The following is a 21,152-nucleotide window of genomic DNA, read 5'->3' on the forward strand; positions in this document are numbered from 1 at the left end:
TCAAACATTCTTGTTGAGAAGACTAGAGCTGAACAGACAATTTGACTTTCAGATATGAGTCAAGAGAAGTATGAAAAGATAAACAGAAAAGAGAAATCATAAGGGATTCATTAAAGTTGAACTGTTTTACATTCCTATGTGGAAAGATCATATTTGTAACCCTTTAGAGTTTTCAGTTTTTTAGGGTAGTTGAAGGTAATAGACATTAATAGACAGAGGTCACAGGGTGAGTTGAATAGGAACGGATGATGTCTAATCTAAAATTAAAGGATGAGACAGGTACATATTGGAAGTAGGAAGAAGGAAGAGATAGAATGGGGTAAATTATCTAATATAAAAGAGGCAAGATAAAGCTTTTGCAATGGAGGGGAAGGGGTGAGGTAAGAGAGAATGAGTGAACCTTACTCTAGTCAGAATTGACTTAAGGAGAGAATAACATGCACACTCAATTGGGTATCTTACCCTACAGGAAAATGGGGGAAAGGGCATAAGGAGGGGAGGAGAAATGATAGAAGGGAGGGCAAATGGAAGAAAGGGGTAATTAGAGGTAAACACTTTTGATGGGGGACAGGGTCAAAAGGGAAACTAGAATAAATGGGGGTCAGGATAAGATGGAGGAAATATAGTTAGTCTTTCAAAATGTGACTGTTGTGGAAGTGTTTTATATGACTACACATGCATATCCTGTGTCGAGTTTCTTGCCTTCTCATTGAGGATGGATGGGGAGAGAGGAAGGGAGAGAAGTTGGTCAAAAATTTTAAAAACGAATGTTGAAAATTGCCTTTACATGCAACTGGGAAACAAAACGTACAGGCCAAAGGGGTTTAGAAATCTATCTTGCCTTGTAATAACATAGACAGGAATGTGATAAGAGAAAGGCAGAGGGGTGTGATAGAAATGAGGGCAGATTGGGGGAAGAGCTAGTTAGAACACATGCCATCTTGGGCTGGAAGGGAGAGATGGACAGAAAACTTGGAATTCAAAATCTTGTGGAAGTGGATGTTGAAAAAGAAAAAAAAGATACAAACGAGTTCCGTAACAAATTGTTCCCACAATTTGCTCATATTTCTATAAACTTCATTCTCTCCTTTAAAAAGAGAAACAGTTTGTTTCTCGTTCCCCTGCCCTCCTCTCTACTGAACAATAGAGGAGAGTGGCAATGAGAAGGGAAGAGGCAAAAAATAAATCTTTAAAAAGAAACTCTCTCAAAATTACCTTTGGAGTCTGCAAGCACATTCTTTCAGATATCCTCAGTTGTTAGTTAGAAGACTTCAATGATTAGATTTGATTTTTTTTCCCAGACAAAAACTGTTCATTGCCAAATTTGTTGAATTAGATGAGTAATCAAGTTAGGAATCTGTCGGGAGTTATAAACCAAATTGTAATTATAACAAGTAGTGATTTTGTTTTTTGAATTTTTTATGGGCATCTACTGATTTTGAAGGAAATTCTTAAAGATTTATTAAAACAGTTTTGAGCCTTGTCAGCATCATTGAAATAATATATGACCTTCTGTGGTAACTGCTTGAAAGATTAACATATGTTGATTTATCTGTTTTAGTATGTGTCTTTCCTGCAAGAGAAAGAACTTTCGTTTGGCAGAATGAGGAGGCTTCTTCAGCCTCTCTTTAGCTTAAAAGAAAGCTCTAGGTGTGTGCACAATAAATTTTTCATTGATAGTCTTCTTAAACTTTTTCTCTTTCTCTGGCAGTTTCTACTCTCTGCCTTTTTTATTACCCTTTTTCTCTAATCCAGATAGGGTTCAGTTCTCTTACAAGCTATTGCTTCCATATCAGTTTACTGAACTGTTTTTAATGAGGTTGCATTTAAACTCATTTTTAAGTCCTTTTACTTCAGCCTTGTAGACACTTTTTATTTGCCTATTTTTAGGATCAACTTCCAATACTTTACTTACCAGGTTTCTCATCATAACCTAACCAGGTTGTTTTTGCCTAGTTGGTTTTGCTGTCCTTGCTATTGCCTGAACCCATTCATCTCACTATGGATTAAAATTCTGGAAGAACCATGACTTCCTTTCATAAGAGTACAAACGAGACAAAGCAGTGTGTTTGTTTTTTCAAAAAAGGTGTCATTCCATTGTAGTCACTTATACAGTCAGAGACATATCTATAAACATGGAAGCATTTAATACTGACACTATGCATGACTGAGCTATACCGGGCCCTTTTATTCTTCTGTCATAGTTTCTATAGCAGCTCTCCCAAAACTGTTCCTCTCTTCATAAGCCTCTGATAATACTTCAAAGTCTTTTCTCTTTCAGAAGATGTAAAGTTTGCCACTTTACTAAGAGAATTAAAGACTTCCCTTTTGTTTTCCACATCTCCATGTCTCAAAGCCTCTGTCCTTAAACCTTCTTTCCTCTTTAGTCTCAGAATATAAGATGACCTCCTCCTTTCCAAAATTAACTACTCCACTTAAGTTTTTCATTCTATTCCCATTTGTCTCCTCTAGTACTTTATTGTCTCTTTCCTTTCTTCATATTTAGTCTCTTTCCCTAATCTCTCTTTTACCTTGTTTACCAATATGCTCTTTTCTTTCCTATAATAACTTGATCATGATTTGCTATCCACATAAATGTATCATATTTCTCTTTATTTCTTCACTACCAAATCTGATACTAGACTTCTCGAGTATCCTGGTAATTTGTTTCCTCCATTTCCTTACCACATCCATAATCCTCAACTCCCTGTAGTCTGGCAGTGACCTTTTCTAAGTTTTTTATTTTTACTGGACTTTCCATATCATTTGATGCTTTTGTTGGTGTCTTCTTGCTATTCTGTCCTTTGCTGTTGTGATGCTCTGCTCTCCTGGTTATCCTCCTACCTTCACTTTTACTCCTCCATACCTTTTGAAGATTTATGTTCTTTGTAATACCTCTTAAGGTTTTATCTGTTCACTTTTTTTTTCACTTTCTCCATACATTTCATATACTTTTGCAGTTCCCTTTATGCATCTCTCAAATCTATACTGTGGCTTCTAAATCCATCTTGGAGCTTCTAGTACCACATTTTCATCTGTCTGTTAAAATCTCCATCTGAATACTTCACTAGGATCTCCATGTCCAAAATTCTACTTCATAATCTCCCCTTAAATGGTCTTGCCAAAATAAAAATTTTCTTGACCTGGTCTGTATTAGGTTATGATATAGAACAGCTAGGTGGTGTAGTGATAGAGTATTGGTCCTGGAGTCAGCAAGATGACACTAACAATGTGACCCTGGCAAGTCACTTAACCCTGTTTGTCTCCATTTCCTCATCTGTTTAATGAGCTGGAGAAGGAAATAGTTTATCACTCTAGTGTTTTTGCCAAGAAAACTCCAAATGAGATGAAAGAGTCTGAAACTGAGCAAAAAGTAATTATGATCCCAAGCAAAGCAAAACCAAAAATAGGTCTAAATCAAAGAGATAATCAGGGAAAATGCACTTCTTGAGATGAAGCTAGGTCTCACAATGGATGAAGTTCCAGGTCTACTATCAATAAGAATTCAAATCAATCAATTGATTTGATATAAATCAATAAGATTTATATGCCAGAGCATATAAATCTGGCCTCAGAGACTAGCTGTGTGATACTAGACAAGTCATTTAACCCTATTTGTCTCAGATTCCTCATCTATAAAATGATCTAGAGAAGGAAAAAGCAAACCACTCCAGTGTCTTTGCCAAGAAAACCCCAAATGAGATCAGAAAAAGTCAGACACAACTGAACAACAACTTCAACTAGGAATTTAATGAAATGTTTTTGAAATACTTATATCTGAATATTTATTAAAAAGGACTACTGTGATAAGTCAGTTTAGAAGATTATAGCATTTTCCATGAAATTTCTTAAGGGTACTCATTATGGAATTAATTGGATTAAAATGGGGATTTATTTATAAAGAGGTATCACCACATTCTTGGGTTCACAAAATGCCATCAGTTATTAGTATGTTATCTATTGCATATCTGACTTCTAAGTTTTTATATTGTCACTTGTACAATGCTAAAATATTGCCATATATAGAATATCTTCTTTTTCTGTAATTAAATTATATTACTACTCTTGAGTTTTGATTAATCTAATTTTACCATAATTTAGGTGGTATTATATTCTTTATATCATCACCATATTTTATGTTTTCTTTGCCATGTTGTCTAGTTTTATCCTTCTTACATAACTCATCTTACATGTGACCATATCTTGTCTATCAGACACTCATGACTGAATTTTCTTTTGAATAATGTATTGATTGAAGTCATTTTAGTTCCTCAATCTCAGCCTATAATCTCCCTGAAAACAAACAAAAAAGGATCTTATTTTATCAGACAATTCTTTTGTCTTAGTTATGTTTTTGCCTTTCATTTGTATTCCGCGACTATCTACACAGACCACGTTTGCTGCTGTCATGTAGTATTAGATGATGTAAACTCTTTATAAGTTTTCTTCTGAGTGTCAAATAGTCCAACAGATAACTTACAGTTTACTAAAGTAGAGTAAGTAGAAGTCTATTATTCCCCCCAAAATTAGTAACTTGTTCCTTTATGTTTAGAATCGAAAGAATCTGAGGAAGATGCTTTGTTAAATATAAATCTAAAAGTGGTTAAAAACCAATGCCTATTGAATGACATTCACATACTGGTTCTAGATGCTTTAAATAAGGTATGTTTAGATATTCATTTTTCTTTTCTATAGTATCCTAATAGCAAATGTTACTAAAATGTTCTTATTTAAGTTCTCTCTAGAATTAACAATTAGTTTACTTTTGTTCTTGTTAATAGCCAGAAGAAATAGTATTTTATAGTGCTGACAAGACTATTAGATTTTATTACGTGTCTTTTACTCATTCTCCTATATGAGCTGCATGGTACAGTTGATAGAGAAACAACCCTCCAGAGTTATTGAAGATTTCCATTCAAGTGTTGCATCTGATACGTTTTAGCTTTATGATATCAAGCAAGTCACTTAATTTCCAAGTGCCACCAGCAGCTCTCTCAGACTATAATTTGCCATATATTTGCAGATTAATAGAAGGAGTTTCCATATGGAGAATTCCTTGTGACAACATATGTGTATATGTGTTTATGTGTGCATACATATATGCATATTCATATATATGCATACGTATATATATATATATAAAATTATTGGAGTAAAAAAGACAGTGGTTTTTCTTTGTAGTGTCATTGTATAAATTGTTTTCCTAGTTCTGCTTACTTTATTTAGTATCGGTTCACAGTTTTCTCTGAGATTGTCCATTTCATAATTTTTCATGGTACAATAATATTCTGTTACATTCATGTGCCACAGTTTATTTAGCTATTTCCCAATGGGGAAGAGACCCCCTTACTTTCCAATTTTTTTTTGTTAGGAAAAAATATACTATAAATATTTTTGTACCTATGAGTGCTTTTCTTCTTTTTATGATCTCATAAGAGTATTCTCTTAGTAATGGTATTCTTGGGTCAAAGAACATATAGATAGTTTAGTAAATTTTTGGACATAGTTCCAAATTACATTCCAGAATGACTGAACCAGTTCACAGCTCTACCAGTGTTGATCTATTTTCAATGATCTTTTGAAAGATGCTAGAGAATTAGAGAAAAGAAAATATCCAGATCTTAAAAAAAAAAAAAAAAAAAAAAAGGAAAAAGTTTGGAGTTTACTCCATCTGCTGGATTTCAGTTTTTGGCAAGATTCTAGCAAGTACCATAGGAATAGTTAGTATAACTTCCAGAAAAGAAAGTGGTGATTACAAAAAAAAAAAAAAAGAAAACCCAAAAATGTTCAAAAACAGGTACACATTTTTGACAGTTATTATTAGACTGTTATATCAGGGGAATGTCATATATATGATTTATTTAGATTTTAGAAAAGAATTTGACAAAATTTCTTACACTATTCTTGGGGAAAAAATTAAGAGACATGAGTTAATTGATATGCTACTACAGTTGGTTGGATTAAGAACTGGTTGAATATGTGAACCCATAAAATATTTATTTGTTTTTCTTTATTAGTCTGAAAGGAGGTTTCCAGTAGAATGTCACAGGAAGCAGTGGGTTGTTCCTATAGAGTTTAACTATTTTGTTGATTACTTGAATAAGGAAGAAAGCAAATTTGCAAATGATGCATAGCTATGAAGGAAAATTAATATATTAGATGAAAGTGAGATCCAAACATATCTCAAAAAGCTAGAATATTAGACCACTAAGACCATACTAGCAGACCCAGGACCTGACTCACATGGCTTTCAACAAAACCCAACCCCATATTCCAGCTTTCTTTGCCTTTCTTGTGTAGGTGAACCCTGGCTCTAGGATACACAAATTTGCTTGGGTCGTATACAGACAGAGCTACAGCAGCCCTTCAAGAGCAGAAGCATGGAGACGAGCTTGACAAGCATCTAGTTCCAAGGTAAGACAATCCCACAGCAACACTCCAAAGCTGTGAATTGCCAGTGTTCAACTAGAGAAATGAGGAACAGTGAGAACAGAAGAGGACACTGGGAAAGGAAAACAATTGAGGGAGATGGGAAAGGGAAGGGAAAGGGCTGGCTTTGCAGCACTGCACTAAATTTAATGGAAAAAGCTTAGCATCCAGGTATGACCAGTTCTGTTTGCCCAAGAAGCCTCTTGAGGTAGAGACTTAGACTCGTGAACCATGAATTGACCAGCATGAGAGAGGGGGATGAGGCATTTTGAGATCCATTCCAAAAGGAAATCACTATCAGCGGGAAAAGAGTCAGAAAGTTATGAATAAAGGAGAATAAGAAAAAAAAATAAAGAAATTATCAAAGATCTCAGGAAAAAGAAAGCTTTAAAAATCTTAAGTATAAATAGATAAATTGGCAATGAAAGCATGAACAATAGAAGTAAATAGGACCTCCATACCTAGCAAATGAGTTGAGCCTTTGTGAATAAATACTACAAGACAAAAAAAAAATGTTCTTACACTTGATAACACTTAGGACCCTGTGAATATCAGAACAAGCAAGGATAATATGCTGATCCTTAGTGGTTCAGAAGAGACATGAGAATTATAAGAGAGGCCTGCAGAGCAACAACAGGGGGCAGAATAGAAAAACTGGTACATTTTACCAAAGAAAATACAGGAGGTTGGGTCAACAAATTCTCATACAGAGAATTAAAGCCAATCTAGAAGAGAAACAAAAACCACAACAGTAAAAGACACTATGTTCTCTATGTAAGCAAAGGAGATTGATCTCAAAGACAGGATGTGTAGAGCAAACCTAAGGACCATAGATCTTCCAGAGGAAAAGGAGAGGTAAAACCTGAACACCATAATGTAAGAAATAATACAAGAAAACTGCTCAGAACTCTAAACACTGATAATGAAATACCAATTGAAAGAATTCATAGATCTCCAGAAAAAACAAAAACAAAACTCTAAGACTGATTTAACTTAACAATTCAGAAACAAAAAGTTCTATGGGCAGCCAGGAGAAAGACCTTCAAATACAAAGAAAACAAAATTCAAATAATACAAAATCATTCTATACCCACCAGATAAAGCAGGAGGCAATGAAATAATATGTTCTAAAGAGCTAGGGAACTTAGGATGCAGCCCAAGTTAACTTTCATGCAAATATGAGCTTATCCATAAATGAAAACACATGAATATTCAGTAATAAAGAGGCATTTGAAACGTCCTTAGGGGTGTATGTATAATATATATGTATACATATATGAAGTACTTAAGGTAAATTACTTTATCAGTAGTGTGTAAGATATATGCATATATATGTATATATCACAGATATAAAGTGGACAAATATATTCACATACAAAGTAATTAAGTAGAAAAGCAGTTTAAGAGAGCACTAATTGGGAGTTGTGGGGGTGGACCAGGAAATATTTCATAAGAAATTGCAGAAGAAAAGGACTCCATGAGATGAAGCTCAGAAAAAAATACACTTGAGTCATGGGAAATAGCAGTTCTAAAGCATAATGACAGGACAATGTTATGAGTAAGAAATTATTAATAAAAAAGATGAATTTTGCTGCATTGCAGAGGAAATTATCCTAGAGGGACCAGGAGTTAAGTAAGAGAGTCACATAGTCAGTGGAAAATAACTGTAGTGCTTAAGGTAAATTACTTAGTGTCTACAGTTTTGTAGGATAGACTGGAGTTGAGAAAGATGAGATATAGAAACCAGTTAGGGATATTGTAATAATCTCAGTAAAAGATGATGAGAGCCTGAACTAAAATGGTAGTTGTGTTAGTGATTAAAAGGAGTTAGATGAAAGAGATATTATAAAGATAGAAATGCAAGATTTGACAATTGATTGGATATATAAGGTGAGGGAGAGTGAGAAATTTAGGACAATGTCAAGATGTCAAACCTGAGATACTGGAAGGATCCTGATGCCTCTGATAGAAATATGAAAATTTGTAAGGGTTCTTTACCTGGAGTTCTTTATATTGTTTAATATAACATAGAAATGCAAAATTTGCTTGCTGAATTATAAATGATGCATTCCCAATCAAGCGATGGTAAAGAATATCACAGTTTGATTCTAATAAAAAAAACCTACCTTCTGATTCATACTGGCTTAATTGACTTTAGGTAGTTGAATTAATAAGAAAATTCATGCAACATTGCTAACAAAAAATAAGAAAAATTATTTTAAAAATACCACTTAAAATAACAAAAAGTATTAACTATCTTGAAATTAAATATGGAGACACAAATATGTGAGTGCAACTACAAACCATTATTTACAGAAATAAATGAAGATTTAAAATTATAAGGTCAATGACCATTTATTTATTCAGTGCCTACTATGTACCATATACTGTTCACTGAGGATACCAAGAAAGAAAAGACATTCCCTACCTTCAAGGAGTACATGATATATTTGGACAGACAACATGAAAACCACTATTTTACCAACAAGATATATAGAATGTAATTTGGAGTTTATCACAGAGATAATTATCTAGGATTAAGAGGAAATAGGAAAGATTTCTTACACAATGTAGAATTTTAGCTGAGACATGACTGAAGAAGATTTTTGTTTTAATTTTCTTCTTTTTTAGCTTATAGTAGCTAATGCTCTATCAATTCTATGAGTCTGAATTTTTTTCAAAAAAATTTTCAAAAATTGTGACTTAATATATGTGCTAATATAATAAAATTGCATGTTAAAATTAGCTTATGTACTTTATAATATACAAATCAAAATATAAAAATATGAATACTTCATAGAATATATATGAATATTTCATAGAATTAAAAAAATAACAAAATTCATATAAAAGAACAAAAATCAAGTGTATCAAGGGACTCAATAAAAAAATAAGAAAGAAGGGAGCTTCTAAATTCCAAATTACACTATAAAGCAGATTACACTCATCAAATTGATAAAGATGGCATAAGACAGAAAAAAAACAGTATTAGTGGACCTTTTAGGAAAAAGACATACTGATTTATTGCTAGAAGAGATTTGAATTCATCATCAAATTTTCAAAATCTTTAAGTTCTTTGACTTTAGAGGTAATCTAGTCTAACCCATTTATGAAAGAGAATCTCTCCCCTCTGGAAATTACTTAAGGAGAATCCATTATATCTCAAGGCAGCCCATTCCACTTTTGGACAACTTTTATTGTTTTAAGTTTTACCTGACATCAAATCTAAGTACACTTCTAAGCAAGCTTCACTCATTGCCCTTAGCTCTACTCTTTTGAGACAAGCACAAGATTAATAATTACTCAGTCATGAGACAACTTCTGCCCTAACCCACACACCAGTTATCTCATTTACACATTTCCAGTTCCTTCAGCTAATACTCACTTAGATTTAACTTGTTTCCTCGCTATACTAATTGCCTTACTCTCTGACTTATTAATGTCCTTTCAAACATGTAAAGTGCAGAACTGAACATAGTACTCCAACTATGTTCTGGCCATGGCAGAGTACCACTCCTACACACTACTACTCTAATAATGTTCCCTAAGATTACATTTGCTTTGTTGGCTTCCATACATCACCACTGACTCATTCTGAGTTTACAGTCCATTAAAGCCCTCAGATATTTGTTTCAAACAGCTGACTAGTCACACTTCCCTCATGTATTTAATTCTTTAATCCAAGTGTAATGCTTTCTATTTATCGCTTTTAAATTGCATCATATTAGATATGACTTATGGACATAATTGGCCTCAGCTTTTCTTCAGGCTTAGTGGAGTGCTGTATAGCCAGTCCCCTCATCCCCCCATTCCCACATGGTTTCCTTTTCCAGTGTTCTGTCCTCTTTCCACCAATCCCCATTTTTCTGGCTGGGCACTGGCACAGCTTTGGTGCTGTGAGCTTGTCTTGCTGGGTACAGGTTGTCTGCCATGGCCCCCAGCAGGCTTCTGCTCCTGAAGGTCTGCTCTCTGTATTGACCTGAGCAAACTGGTGCATTCTGGTGCTAGGATCCTCCTACACTGGGAAAATGGCAGGGAAAGTTGGAGTGTGGAGTTGAGTTTTGATGCAAGCCATGGTCTTTGTACTAGCAGATCCTTGGATCTTGTAACTGGTGATGTGGGAAAAATAATAAGTGAACTAAAGGTAGTCATCAGTTGATAGTGTGTGTGTGTGTGTGTGTGTGTGTGTGTGTTTAACTTTTTGAATTCTGAATGTGTTAGACCACAGAGATAGGATGGTTGCTTTATCTTTAGGATATAATTTCTGTTTTGGAGAGGTTTGAGAGGTCATGGGGATCATAATACTGCCTGTCCATCATATTGCTCACAATATGGAAGGTGGAGATCAATTATAATGAAATATGGTTTTAAAAAATTTCACGAACACCACGTAAAACATTATTTTTGAGATACTGTTGTGATTTTCATCTGTTATTTGGCCCATATGAATAATTTTATTCTTAATTTGTGAAGACTGGGAACATGAGTGTTCTTCCAGTACTATAAGGACAAAGGGATGTCACGTTATAATATGAGACTTGTTTGTTTGCAGAGATTGATTTGAGATAATTCTCCATCCTTAATATAGGAAGTTAATGGGTTGCTTTTTACCTCAAGTGGCTTTTTCTCTCAAGCAGAATGTTAACTTTGAAATATTAGTGTGTTAAAAAAGAAGTTTTTGTTACTTAACTATTTTAAATATATTTTAAAGAATTAAGAAAAACCTAGAACTTCAAAGATAAGTTTTAAACTTGAATATAAGGATAATAATGCATAACATTATGAAAGTAACAGATTCTCTTAAGACACTAAAATTATAATGTTATTGTTTAAAATACATTTCTATTGAAATATTTCTTGGAATCTTGTATCAAATAAGTCAAGAATTGTGACTTTGCATATGTAGTTTTGATAATATCTATATGTAAATATTTTTGGCATGAGAGTAAAGTAAGTACTAGTTTTGAATAAATGATCTTTACTATTTGACTGTTAAAATTCCTTTTTCTTATTTGAAAATTTTAGTTTATTGGAAATCCTGGAATTCAAATATGTGGATTAAAAATAATTTCTTCTTTAGCAAATTGTTCTGGAGCATTAGAACTATTTTCTCAACAAGGGGCTCTTGATTCAGTACTTCATACACTACAGATGTATCCAGTTGACAGAGGTCAGTAGAAATATGTTTTTTATTAAGTAGGTAAGATTTAAAATAACTTGGCATAAGCCAATCCTCTATCTGATCTTATTCAGCACTTTTTAAAAGGATTACTTTCTTTTAAAAATAAGCAAATACATATACACACAGAATTGTTGCTCTGGGGAAGAATTAATAATTTGTACCTATCTTCCTTCATTTCAGAGGGTATAGAATGATGGGTGTGGAATAGTGCATACACTGCTAAGCATGATTGAAATGTTCATTAGTTTTGCTGAAGTTATTTTTTTCTTCTCTATTTTTAAATTTTTGCTATAAGGTAGAGGGAGGGGAGGGGGGTATCTCAGAAAAAAAATGATGTAGAATCAAAGTGTAGAAATAGAAATAATTATTTTAGTTGCGCTCTTCTTAGTTGAAAGCCATTATTGTTATGTTCACTTTTTTCTTGCCCTAGTAATACAGTGCCTTGGTTTGAGTCTACTAGGATCTTTCATTACAAGAGAGAATTTGTGCACACAAACTCAGGATCTGCTTGCAAATATTCTGGTTTCCAGCTTAAAACGATTTACAGATGTTGTTGAAATACAGATAAGTGTATGTGAATTATTTTAAAGCAAATTTAAAAGTAGATATAATTTTCGTTTTTTGGCAGCTATTTCAACTCCATTTGACCAGAGATAGGCATCTCTTGTATACACATTCCCAAAATCAGAATGTTTAGCATACTTTATTAGCATACTTTTGCATACTTTTTTGCATACATTTGCATACTTCATCAAGGCAAAATTTGCTGTAAACGTTTTAAAAACAAGCACTTGATATAATAATGTAATTTATATTAGTATTATAAAGTAGCTTTGACCTTGAGGAACCTCTTGAAAGTGTCTCCAGGATGTTGAGGTGTCTCTGGACCACATTTGAGAACTGATCTAGTCCAATTCTATCGTTTTACAAATATGAAAACCCGGAGACATGATTTGCCAAGGTCACATAATTTAGCTGCTATACTTATTATATTCTGTAACTTAAAGAAAATAAGATATTATTAGACTAAATTTAAAAAAAGACTAATTGGAATACCCAAATTTTGACCAATATTAGCTGTATGACTAAATGTAACATCCTAAATTTTAAGTACATTTACTAAATTCTTTTTATTTTGCTCTTTTCATCATTGGTTGTTTATTTCATATTTTTGTGTGTGTCCTTTTTTCAGGGGTTTCAAACAACTTTGACAATACTTGAATTATCACATGACTTTGCAAGGCTGCTGCTAAGTTATCATTCATATGACTCACTAATTTTCTATCAGATGTCCAGGTGTTTCACTGAACAAACAGATCATGAGGTAAACATTTCTTCTTGCTTTTGTGTTAAAAGTCATGGATTTATCTGTTCCCCAGTTGCCATTTCTTTTCTTTCTTTTTAGTTTCAGAAACTTTGTTGCAAATTCTTTGCCAAAATAACTTGTGATGATGATATTAAAAATGTACTACTGGCAAGAGCCTGTGAGGAAAACAATAACACTATGGCTGAATGTCTCCTCCTTTTGGGAGCTGACATTAATAAAGTGACTGGAAAAACTTCTTTAATCTGCCAGGTAAATATTCAAGTGGATACAATTATTTTAAAATAAGAGTAGAACATTCTGGAGAGCAATCTGGAACTATGCCCAAGGGCTACAAAAATGTGCATACCCTTAGACCCAGCAATACCATTTCTAGGACTGTATCCCCCAAGACATTATAAAAATGGGAAAGGGTCCCACATGTACAAAGATATTTATAGCAGTTCTCTTTGTGGTGGCCAAAAACTGGAAATCAAGGGGATGCCCATCAATTGGGGAATGACTGAATAAATTGTGGTATATGAATGTAATGAAATAATATTGTGCTATAAGAAGGATGAACAGGAACTGATGCTGAGTGAAGGGAGCAGAACCAGGAGAACTTTGTACACAGCCTCAACCACGGTGTGTGAGGATTTTTTCTGGTAGACTTAGTACTTCATTGCAATGCAAGGACTTAAAAAAATTCCCAATGGTCTCTTGAGGCAAAATGCCTTCCACATCCAGAGAAAGAATTATGGAATTCCATTGCAGAATGAAGCAGACCGTTTTCTTTTGTATTATGTTTTGTTTTGTTTTGGGATTTCTCCCATTCATTTTAATTCTTCTATGCATCATGAGTAAGGTGAAAATGTATTTAATAGGACTGTATGTGTAGAACCTATATAAAATTGCATTCTGTCTCAGGAAGGGATGGGGTAAGGAGGGGGAGAGAGGGGAAAAAATATCTAAGATATATGGAAGTGATTGTAGATCACTGAAAACAAATAAAATAATTTAATTTAAAAAAACAATATAATAAGAGTAGAAGTAGTGAGGAGGGAGTACACTCCAGTTATGGAAGATTGCCCAGTGCAAAAAGAGTGAGACAGAATGTCATTTATGAAGATCAGTAAGCAAGGAAAATTTGCCTGGACTGCAGTGTGTATGGATGGAAATGATGAGGAATGAGGCTGTAAAAGTAAGTTGGACTAAGGTTATTAAAAGCTTTAAATGCCATAAAAGAAGAGCTAATATTTGATCTTGGAGGAAATAACTGATGTGTTGAGTAAAGTAGAGATTTGATCTCACTCGCACTTTAGGAAAATCACTGTGGTAGTAGTTGGAAAGATGAATTAGAGTGAGGAGAGATTGGAGGTAGGAAAACCAGTTAGAGAACTATTGTAGTAGTCTAGGCAAGAGGTGGTGAGAGCCTGAGCAGTGACAGTGAGCAGAGAGAGGGGAAAAGATGAGGTAGATACTGTTGTTCATCCTTTGTTTTAGAAGAAGACTAGTGACGTCATGTGGGTGATGTCTTGACATGTGTGAATTGGATATCAATAGGGCAGAGCTGAGCAGAGTTGTCAGCCTCAGTCTGTCCTCTAGAGTCATCAAAGTCCAGTGGCAAGACAGTGGTCAAGACAGGTTGTGATCCAATAAGCACAGAAAATATGCTACGAATAATCCAAGGGGCTAATGGCCATGGCTACGTAACCTTATTGAAGTGGTAATTTATCTTTCTGGTAAAACACCTTCCAGCATCCAATCCTTATACGATTGTTATTAGTGACATTTGGAAAATCCTCCAAAGGGGATTTTCTTAAAGCAGTGGAAGTTCTTTTAATATGTATGATTATTATGTTATATCTTCCTTCTTATATGCAACATGATGTAGCAATATATTAATTAAGTAGTATGTTAATGTTATATAATAATAATAATAAATATGGTTATTTTAGTATTTCATGAAAACCATTATGGGGCTGTCCATCCTCCAATCTCTCAAACTTCTCACTTGTCTGCTAGACCATTTTTCCTTTCCTGATATCATGGTGCTCCTTAAGAACAAAGGTCAAAGATCTGAGTGCTTTCCTTGTCAAAGGTAACCTTGCTAAATACACAAATGATTCCATTCCATCCTGTCTTTTCCAGTAGATTGTCTTATGTCTTCTTTATTCTCTCACTTATCTTCCATCTTTTCCTTTTTTTCTGTCTACAAACACATTCATATCTCCTATATCATTTTTAATAGGATGTTATTTTTCCTAATTACACGTCAAAAGAACTTTTAGCATTCATTTTTACAAGATTTCTAGTGTCACATTTTTCTCCCCCCTCCTTGTTCTTCATTCTTCCTAAAATGGTAGGTAATTTGATATAGGTTATGCACATGCAGTCATGCAAAACCTATTTCTATATTAGTCACAGTTGTGAAAGAAGAAATAGATCAAAAGGAAAAAAAATAAAGAATAACGTTAGTGAAAAGAGTCTTTCGATATGCATTCCAAGTCCATTAGTTCTTTCTCTGGATGTGGCTAGCATTTTCCTTCATGAGCCCTTTGTACTTGTCTTGGATCACTGTCATAGCTGATCATCACAAAGTTACTGATAAGGTGTACAATTTCCTGGTTCTACTCATTTCACTTTGCCTCAGTTTGAATAAGAATTTCCAAGTTTTTCTGTAATCTTCCTATTCCTCATTTCTTATCGTACAGTAGTATTCCATTATATTCATAATGCATGAATATGAACAGCTTGTTCAGCCATTCCCCAAGTGACAGGCATCCCCTCAATTTCCAGTATTTTGCCACTATGCAAAAGGATACTATAAATATTTTTGCACATGTAGGTCCTTTCCCCCTTTTTGTGATTTCTTTGTGATATAGACCTAGCAGTGGTATTGCTGGATCAAAGTATGTTCAGAATTTAGTTGCCATTAGGGCATAGTTACCCAAGTGCTTTTCAGAAAGGTTGGATCAGTTCACAACTCCACCAATGGTCCATATCCTCTCCATTTTCCTTTTTTGTCATATTAGCCAATCTGACAAACAACCTCAGAGTAGTTTTAATTTGCATTTCTCAAATTAAAATAGATTTAGAGTACTTCTTCATATACCTTTGAGTTCTTAATCTGAAAACAGCTTGTTCATATCCTTTGACCATTTATCAATTAGGGAATGTCTTGTTTTCTTATAAATGTGACTCAGTTCTCTATATATTGAGAAATGAAGTCTTTATCGGAGAAACTTGCTACAAACATTGTTTCCCAACTTCCTGCTTTCCTTGTAATCTTGGCTGCATTGATTTTGTTTGGACAAAAGCTTTTTATTTTAATGTAATCAAAATTATCTATTTTATATTTCATAATGCTCCCTATCTCTTGATTGGTCATGAAATGTAACTCACTTAAGTTGTTCTTAAAGAATACTATACCACTTCATGAATATATGCTTAATATTGATACTACTTCATTGCCTTTGGTACCTTTTAACAAGATATAGATTCCTTCCTCATCTCTTTTAATTAGGTCTGTTTTTGCTTTTGCTTTGTCTGAGATCAGGATTACTATCTCTGCTTTTTTTTTACTTCAACTGAAGCATAATAGATTCTTCTTCAATCCCTTACCTTTACTCTGTGAATGTTTCTCTATTTCTAGTATGTTTCTTGTAAAAAAAAAAACATATTGCAGGATTCTGGTTTTTGATCCACTCTGATAACCGCTTCCATTATATATGGGAGAGTTCATCCCATTCATGTTCACAGTTATGATTACTAATTGTATATTTCCCTCCATTCTATTCTTACTTCTTTCTGTCCTCTCTCCTTTCAGCCTTTCCCTTCCCATCATTATTTTGCTTGTCTACTGCCCTCTCTTCTGTCAGTTTCCCCCTCCTCCCTTTACATAATCTCCACTTATTCTACTGTCCTATTAAGATAGATTTCTATATTCATGTGATTGTGTATATCATTCCTTCACTGAGCCAATACCTGTGAGAACAAGATTCAAGCAGTGCCCATCACCTACCCTCCTATTTTTCTCTCCACTGTAATAGGTTTTTTGCACCTCTTCATGTAAAATAATTTACCCCATTCTACCTCTCCTTTCCTTCTGTACCCACTGTGCTCCTCGTTCTTAACTTAATCATTTTTTATATCATTCCCTCAAATCCACCTTATACCTATACCCTTTGTCTATGTATATTTCTTCTAGCTGTGCTATTAGTGGTATAATTTTTTAAGAATTACAAGTATCCTCTTCCTACCATGGAGGGAAGCTCCATTTAATCCCTTGTGTTTTGTTTTCCGTTTTTCCCCTTTTAAGCTTCTCTTGGTTCTTGATATCAGAGATCATATTTTTTGTTCAGTTCTGGTCTTCTGCTTATACAAGCTTGAAATCTTTCTATTTCATTGAATAGCCATTTTTTCCCTCAAAGTATTTTCCTTAATTTTCACAAATAGGTGATTGTTTGTTGTAGTTCTACCTCCTTTGTCTTCCAGAATATCATATTTCCTTTGATGTTGTAGCTGCTAAGTCCTGTGTAATCCTGATTGTGTCTCCCCAATATCTGAATTGTTCCTTTCTGGCCACTTTGGGTACTTTTTTCCTTCACTTCATAGTTCTGAAATTTGACTTTAATGTTCCTTGGAGTTTTTATTTGGGGGCTTCTTTCCTGAGGTGACTGATGGATTCTTTCAATGTCTATTTTGTCTTCTGGTTCCAGTATATCAGGGCATTTTTCTCAATAATTTCCTGAAAGATGCTGTCCATGTCCTCCTTCTGATTATGGCTTTCAGACTGTCCAGTGTTTGTGACATTGTCTTTCCTGGATCTCTTTTCCAGGTCAGTGCTTTTTTTCCCATGAAGTATTTTCCATTTATTCTGTTTTTTTATTCTTTTAAATTTGATTAATTCTTGTATTCTCATAAGTCATTATCTTTCACTTGCCAAATTCTACCTTTTAAGGAGTTGTTTTCTTCAGTTAGTTTTTATACTTCTTTTTCCATTTATTAAATTGTACTTTTTAGGGAGTTGTTTGCCTCAGTGGATTTTTATATTTCCTTTTACTTTTGGCCAATTCTACCTTTTAAGCAGTTGTTTTATTTTTTCAAGATATTCACTCTTTTTTTCACAATTCTCTTACATTGCTCTCATTTCTTTTCTGAAATTTTGTTCTGTCTTATATGAATTTTTAAGCTTTTTTTTTTTGAGCTCTTCCTTGAATTCTTTTTGGGCTTTTGAGACCACTTCCCATTTCTCTTTGTGGTTTTGCCCATAGATATTTAGACATTTTTATTCTTTTCTGAATTTGTGTCTTGATCTGTGGCCAGATTCTATTTTTGTTTTTGGATTTTTTTTTCTCATCTTTTTGGAGCTTTTCCCATCCTTTTGTATTTGAGCTCTGTTTCCTGGATAGAAGTAGCACTGTCGCAGACTTCTTATGCCAGGGGTTGTAGGCTCTGGCTTTTTACTTGGTGCTGCCCTGATGTTGCTCTGGTGCCACACTGATGTTGCCCTGGTGCCTATATGGGTGGTGGCTAGTGGTGCTGTATGCTGTAGGGATCTGGTACTTTACCTGGCAGTACTGGGCTGGGGTTATAATGGTGGTGTCTTATACATGCTGAAGCCCTTAGGAAAGTGTTTCTGTATTTTCCCCAAAGCTACTTACCTGGAGCTACTCTGAACCACGTGTTGGTTCTCAGAGCTGGAGTCTGCCAGTTCCTCTGGCTATGCTGAGGCATGTAGGGTGTCCCAGGTATTGACATTTGCCTCCTCCATTGCATGAGAGGTCTGGATCTCTTGCTGGTTTGCTGAAGAACGTCTTACTGCAGGTTTGCTGTAACACTTCCTCTCCTGGACTGTACTCTCCATTCCCTAAGTGAGACAGACATTTCTTGTCAGTCTTCCATATTATTTGTTCTAAAGGATTGTTTCACCCCATCTTTTCTCTGGTTCTGCTCTTCCAGAATTTGTTTGGGGGCACTATTTTGTGATTGTTTGAAGGTGGATATGTAAGAGTTAAGGTGATTTACTTCTTACTTTGTCATCTTGAGTCCCACAAGTGGTCACATCTCTCCTCTATTTTAAAAGGAAAAAAAAACCTCCTTCATTTGATCTGTTCATGTATGCTAGGTATCTCTCCTCTCTTTTGTGGCTAAACTCCTTGAAAGGGACTGGTTAAATTTCTTGAAAAGGTTGTTTACAGTTGAGTAAGGGAAAAGCTTTCAATCTCATCATTCAGTTGAAATTTATCTTTTCTAAGGTATTGATGATTTTAACTACCTTTTCTCATTCCACATCATTCTTGACTTCTCTTTAGCATTTGACAATATTAAATCACCTCCTAGATACAGTCTCATTTCTAGGTTTTGTGACATTGCCTTCTCTTTTGTCTTCTCCGCTGTCTGCTTCTTCTCAACTGCCTTTACTATATCTTCTTTTCTAGATTGTCCTTCACTTATATATATTTGCATTCCCTATCTGTTCTTTCTTTTGTACCTTTGAGACTTGCCATCACAAATCCTAGTTTCATCTGTTCTACCCATTATTTTTGCTTTGCAGCCTATAAATTCTTCTTTCTTCATTTTTATTTCTCTTTTGAGCCACTCAGGAACAGTGTGTTGTGGCTCCATGATCTCCTCCTTCCACAAGATCCTCTCTCTCAAGTGGAAGATGACATTTCTCTGTTTTCCTGTATTTATCCATAGATACCAGATTTCATTAACTAGAACTATAGGTCACATTTTCTTCTGTGTTAATATTTGTTTTGTTGATCTTTCTACTTATGTTCAAGTTCTTTGTGTTTTCTTCTTTCTGAGCTCTTTTTTAGTTTCAGTTCCTCCTCCCATTTTCTTCTGATGTTGATTTCCTTTGGGGCTAAATCTCAAAACATCTCAGCCTCTTCCCATGATGGACAATTCAGAGTTCACCAGCCTAGGTCTCGACCTGGAATGATTTTTTGTTGTTGTTGAGTCGTTTCAGTTGTGTCCAGCTCTTCATGACCCTTTTTGGATATTCTTGGTAATGATACTGGAGTGGTTTGCTAATTCCTTTTTCAGCTCACTTTACAGATGCAGAAACTGAGACAAACAGGGTTAAGTGATGTGAAAACTAAACATTGATCCTGTATTTTATATTCTGCTATTGATGCTATTCGGTAACTTTATTTTGTATTATATATAGTGACATATAAACTTTTTCTTTATTTCTGAGTGAAGAGAAGCTCATGAGTTCAAAATACAGTCATTCTCTCCCATAGAAAAATGCTGAAGTTTATTTTTCCTTTCAATTACTTTTAATAATAACAATAAAACTGTGAGTTAGTATAAGAGGTTCAATAATCTCAAAAAACACTAACTCTGAGGGAATTATTGTCTCATAACCACCTACAAATCATTTTTTTTGCCAAGGAAACTTATTATCCTTCATAATTTCACCTCCTGAGAGATTCCATGACATTTGTATGTTATCCTTGAGAGCTGATCTGGTCCAACTTTTACTTATCATTGCCCAATTAGGGGTAGTCTTATCTCGTTCCCAGGCACCAGTGAATCTGCTCTCCTTGTTCCACTATCAATGACCTCAGGATGCAACTGGCTCTCATAAATCTGTGAAATATTCCTCTAAGACAAAGAGGGGTGTTCTTTTCCCACATGTGTGCAAGCCCACTTTTCTTGGTGTAATCAGTCATAAGTTCTCATCCACACGATGCTGCCAACCTTATAGCCAATTGTATTATTTCCTCACCTACTCTTTCTGTTCTTTTTTCTGTGCTTATAAAAAGAAGTTGCATCTTCATTTCAGGGTCCTTGGCTTACTGAGGCAGTCATTAGACAGATTTTGCCTCCAAATAGGCTGATATCTTCCTTGGAGAATATGTGCATCAGTCTACCTTTGTTGAATTTTACTCAGGACATTATTTTGTTCAGGGTCACACAGGTAATGAGTGTCTGAGTTTGAACTCAGATCCTACTGAGTTCAAGTCCAGCACTCTACCCACTGTACCACCTCTCAGTCCCTGGAATAACTTTTAATTGGTTAGAACTGGTTCCCACTGAATGCTGTGTTCCTTTTCTCAACTTTAGTAGAGAGTTTGCTCTACACACTCTTACACCCACACACTGTGTCCTATTTTGCTCCCTCTAGGCATTTCAGAGGACTGCCACACTGGCTACATGATTATCCATACTACCAGTGACAGAACTACAGCACTAGTGCTATGGGGGCAATTTTGAGCTGGT

General features: G+C 34.7%; 1 protein-coding gene across 2 annotated transcripts in view; it reads left to right on the forward strand.

Moving 5' to 3' along the window:
- The window catches only part of LRRK2 (leucine rich repeat kinase 2), a 253,844-nt gene that overhangs the window by 75,410 nt on the left and 157,282 nt on the right, over positions 1-21,152 (forward strand). The window contains exons 14-18 of one of the 2 annotated variants that reach the window (XM_072654313.1): positions 4,553-4,662; positions 11,455-11,599; positions 12,042-12,181; positions 12,804-12,935; positions 13,017-13,187. In XM_072654313.1, coding sequence (XP_072510414.1) covers positions 4,553-4,662; positions 11,455-11,599; positions 12,042-12,181; positions 12,804-12,935; positions 13,017-13,187 — 698 coding nt within the window. The remainder of the gene's footprint in view (positions 1-4,552; positions 4,663-11,454; positions 11,600-12,041; positions 12,182-12,803; positions 12,936-13,016; positions 13,188-21,152) is intronic. The other variant, XM_072654315.1, reaches the window with a different exon arrangement.

The sequence above is a fragment of the Notamacropus eugenii genome, chromosome 3, assembly GCF_028372415.1.
Source record: "Notamacropus eugenii isolate mMacEug1 chromosome 3, mMacEug1.pri_v2, whole genome shotgun sequence".
NCBI classification, from domain to species: Eukaryota; Metazoa; Chordata; class Mammalia; order Diprotodontia; family Macropodidae; genus Notamacropus; species Notamacropus eugenii.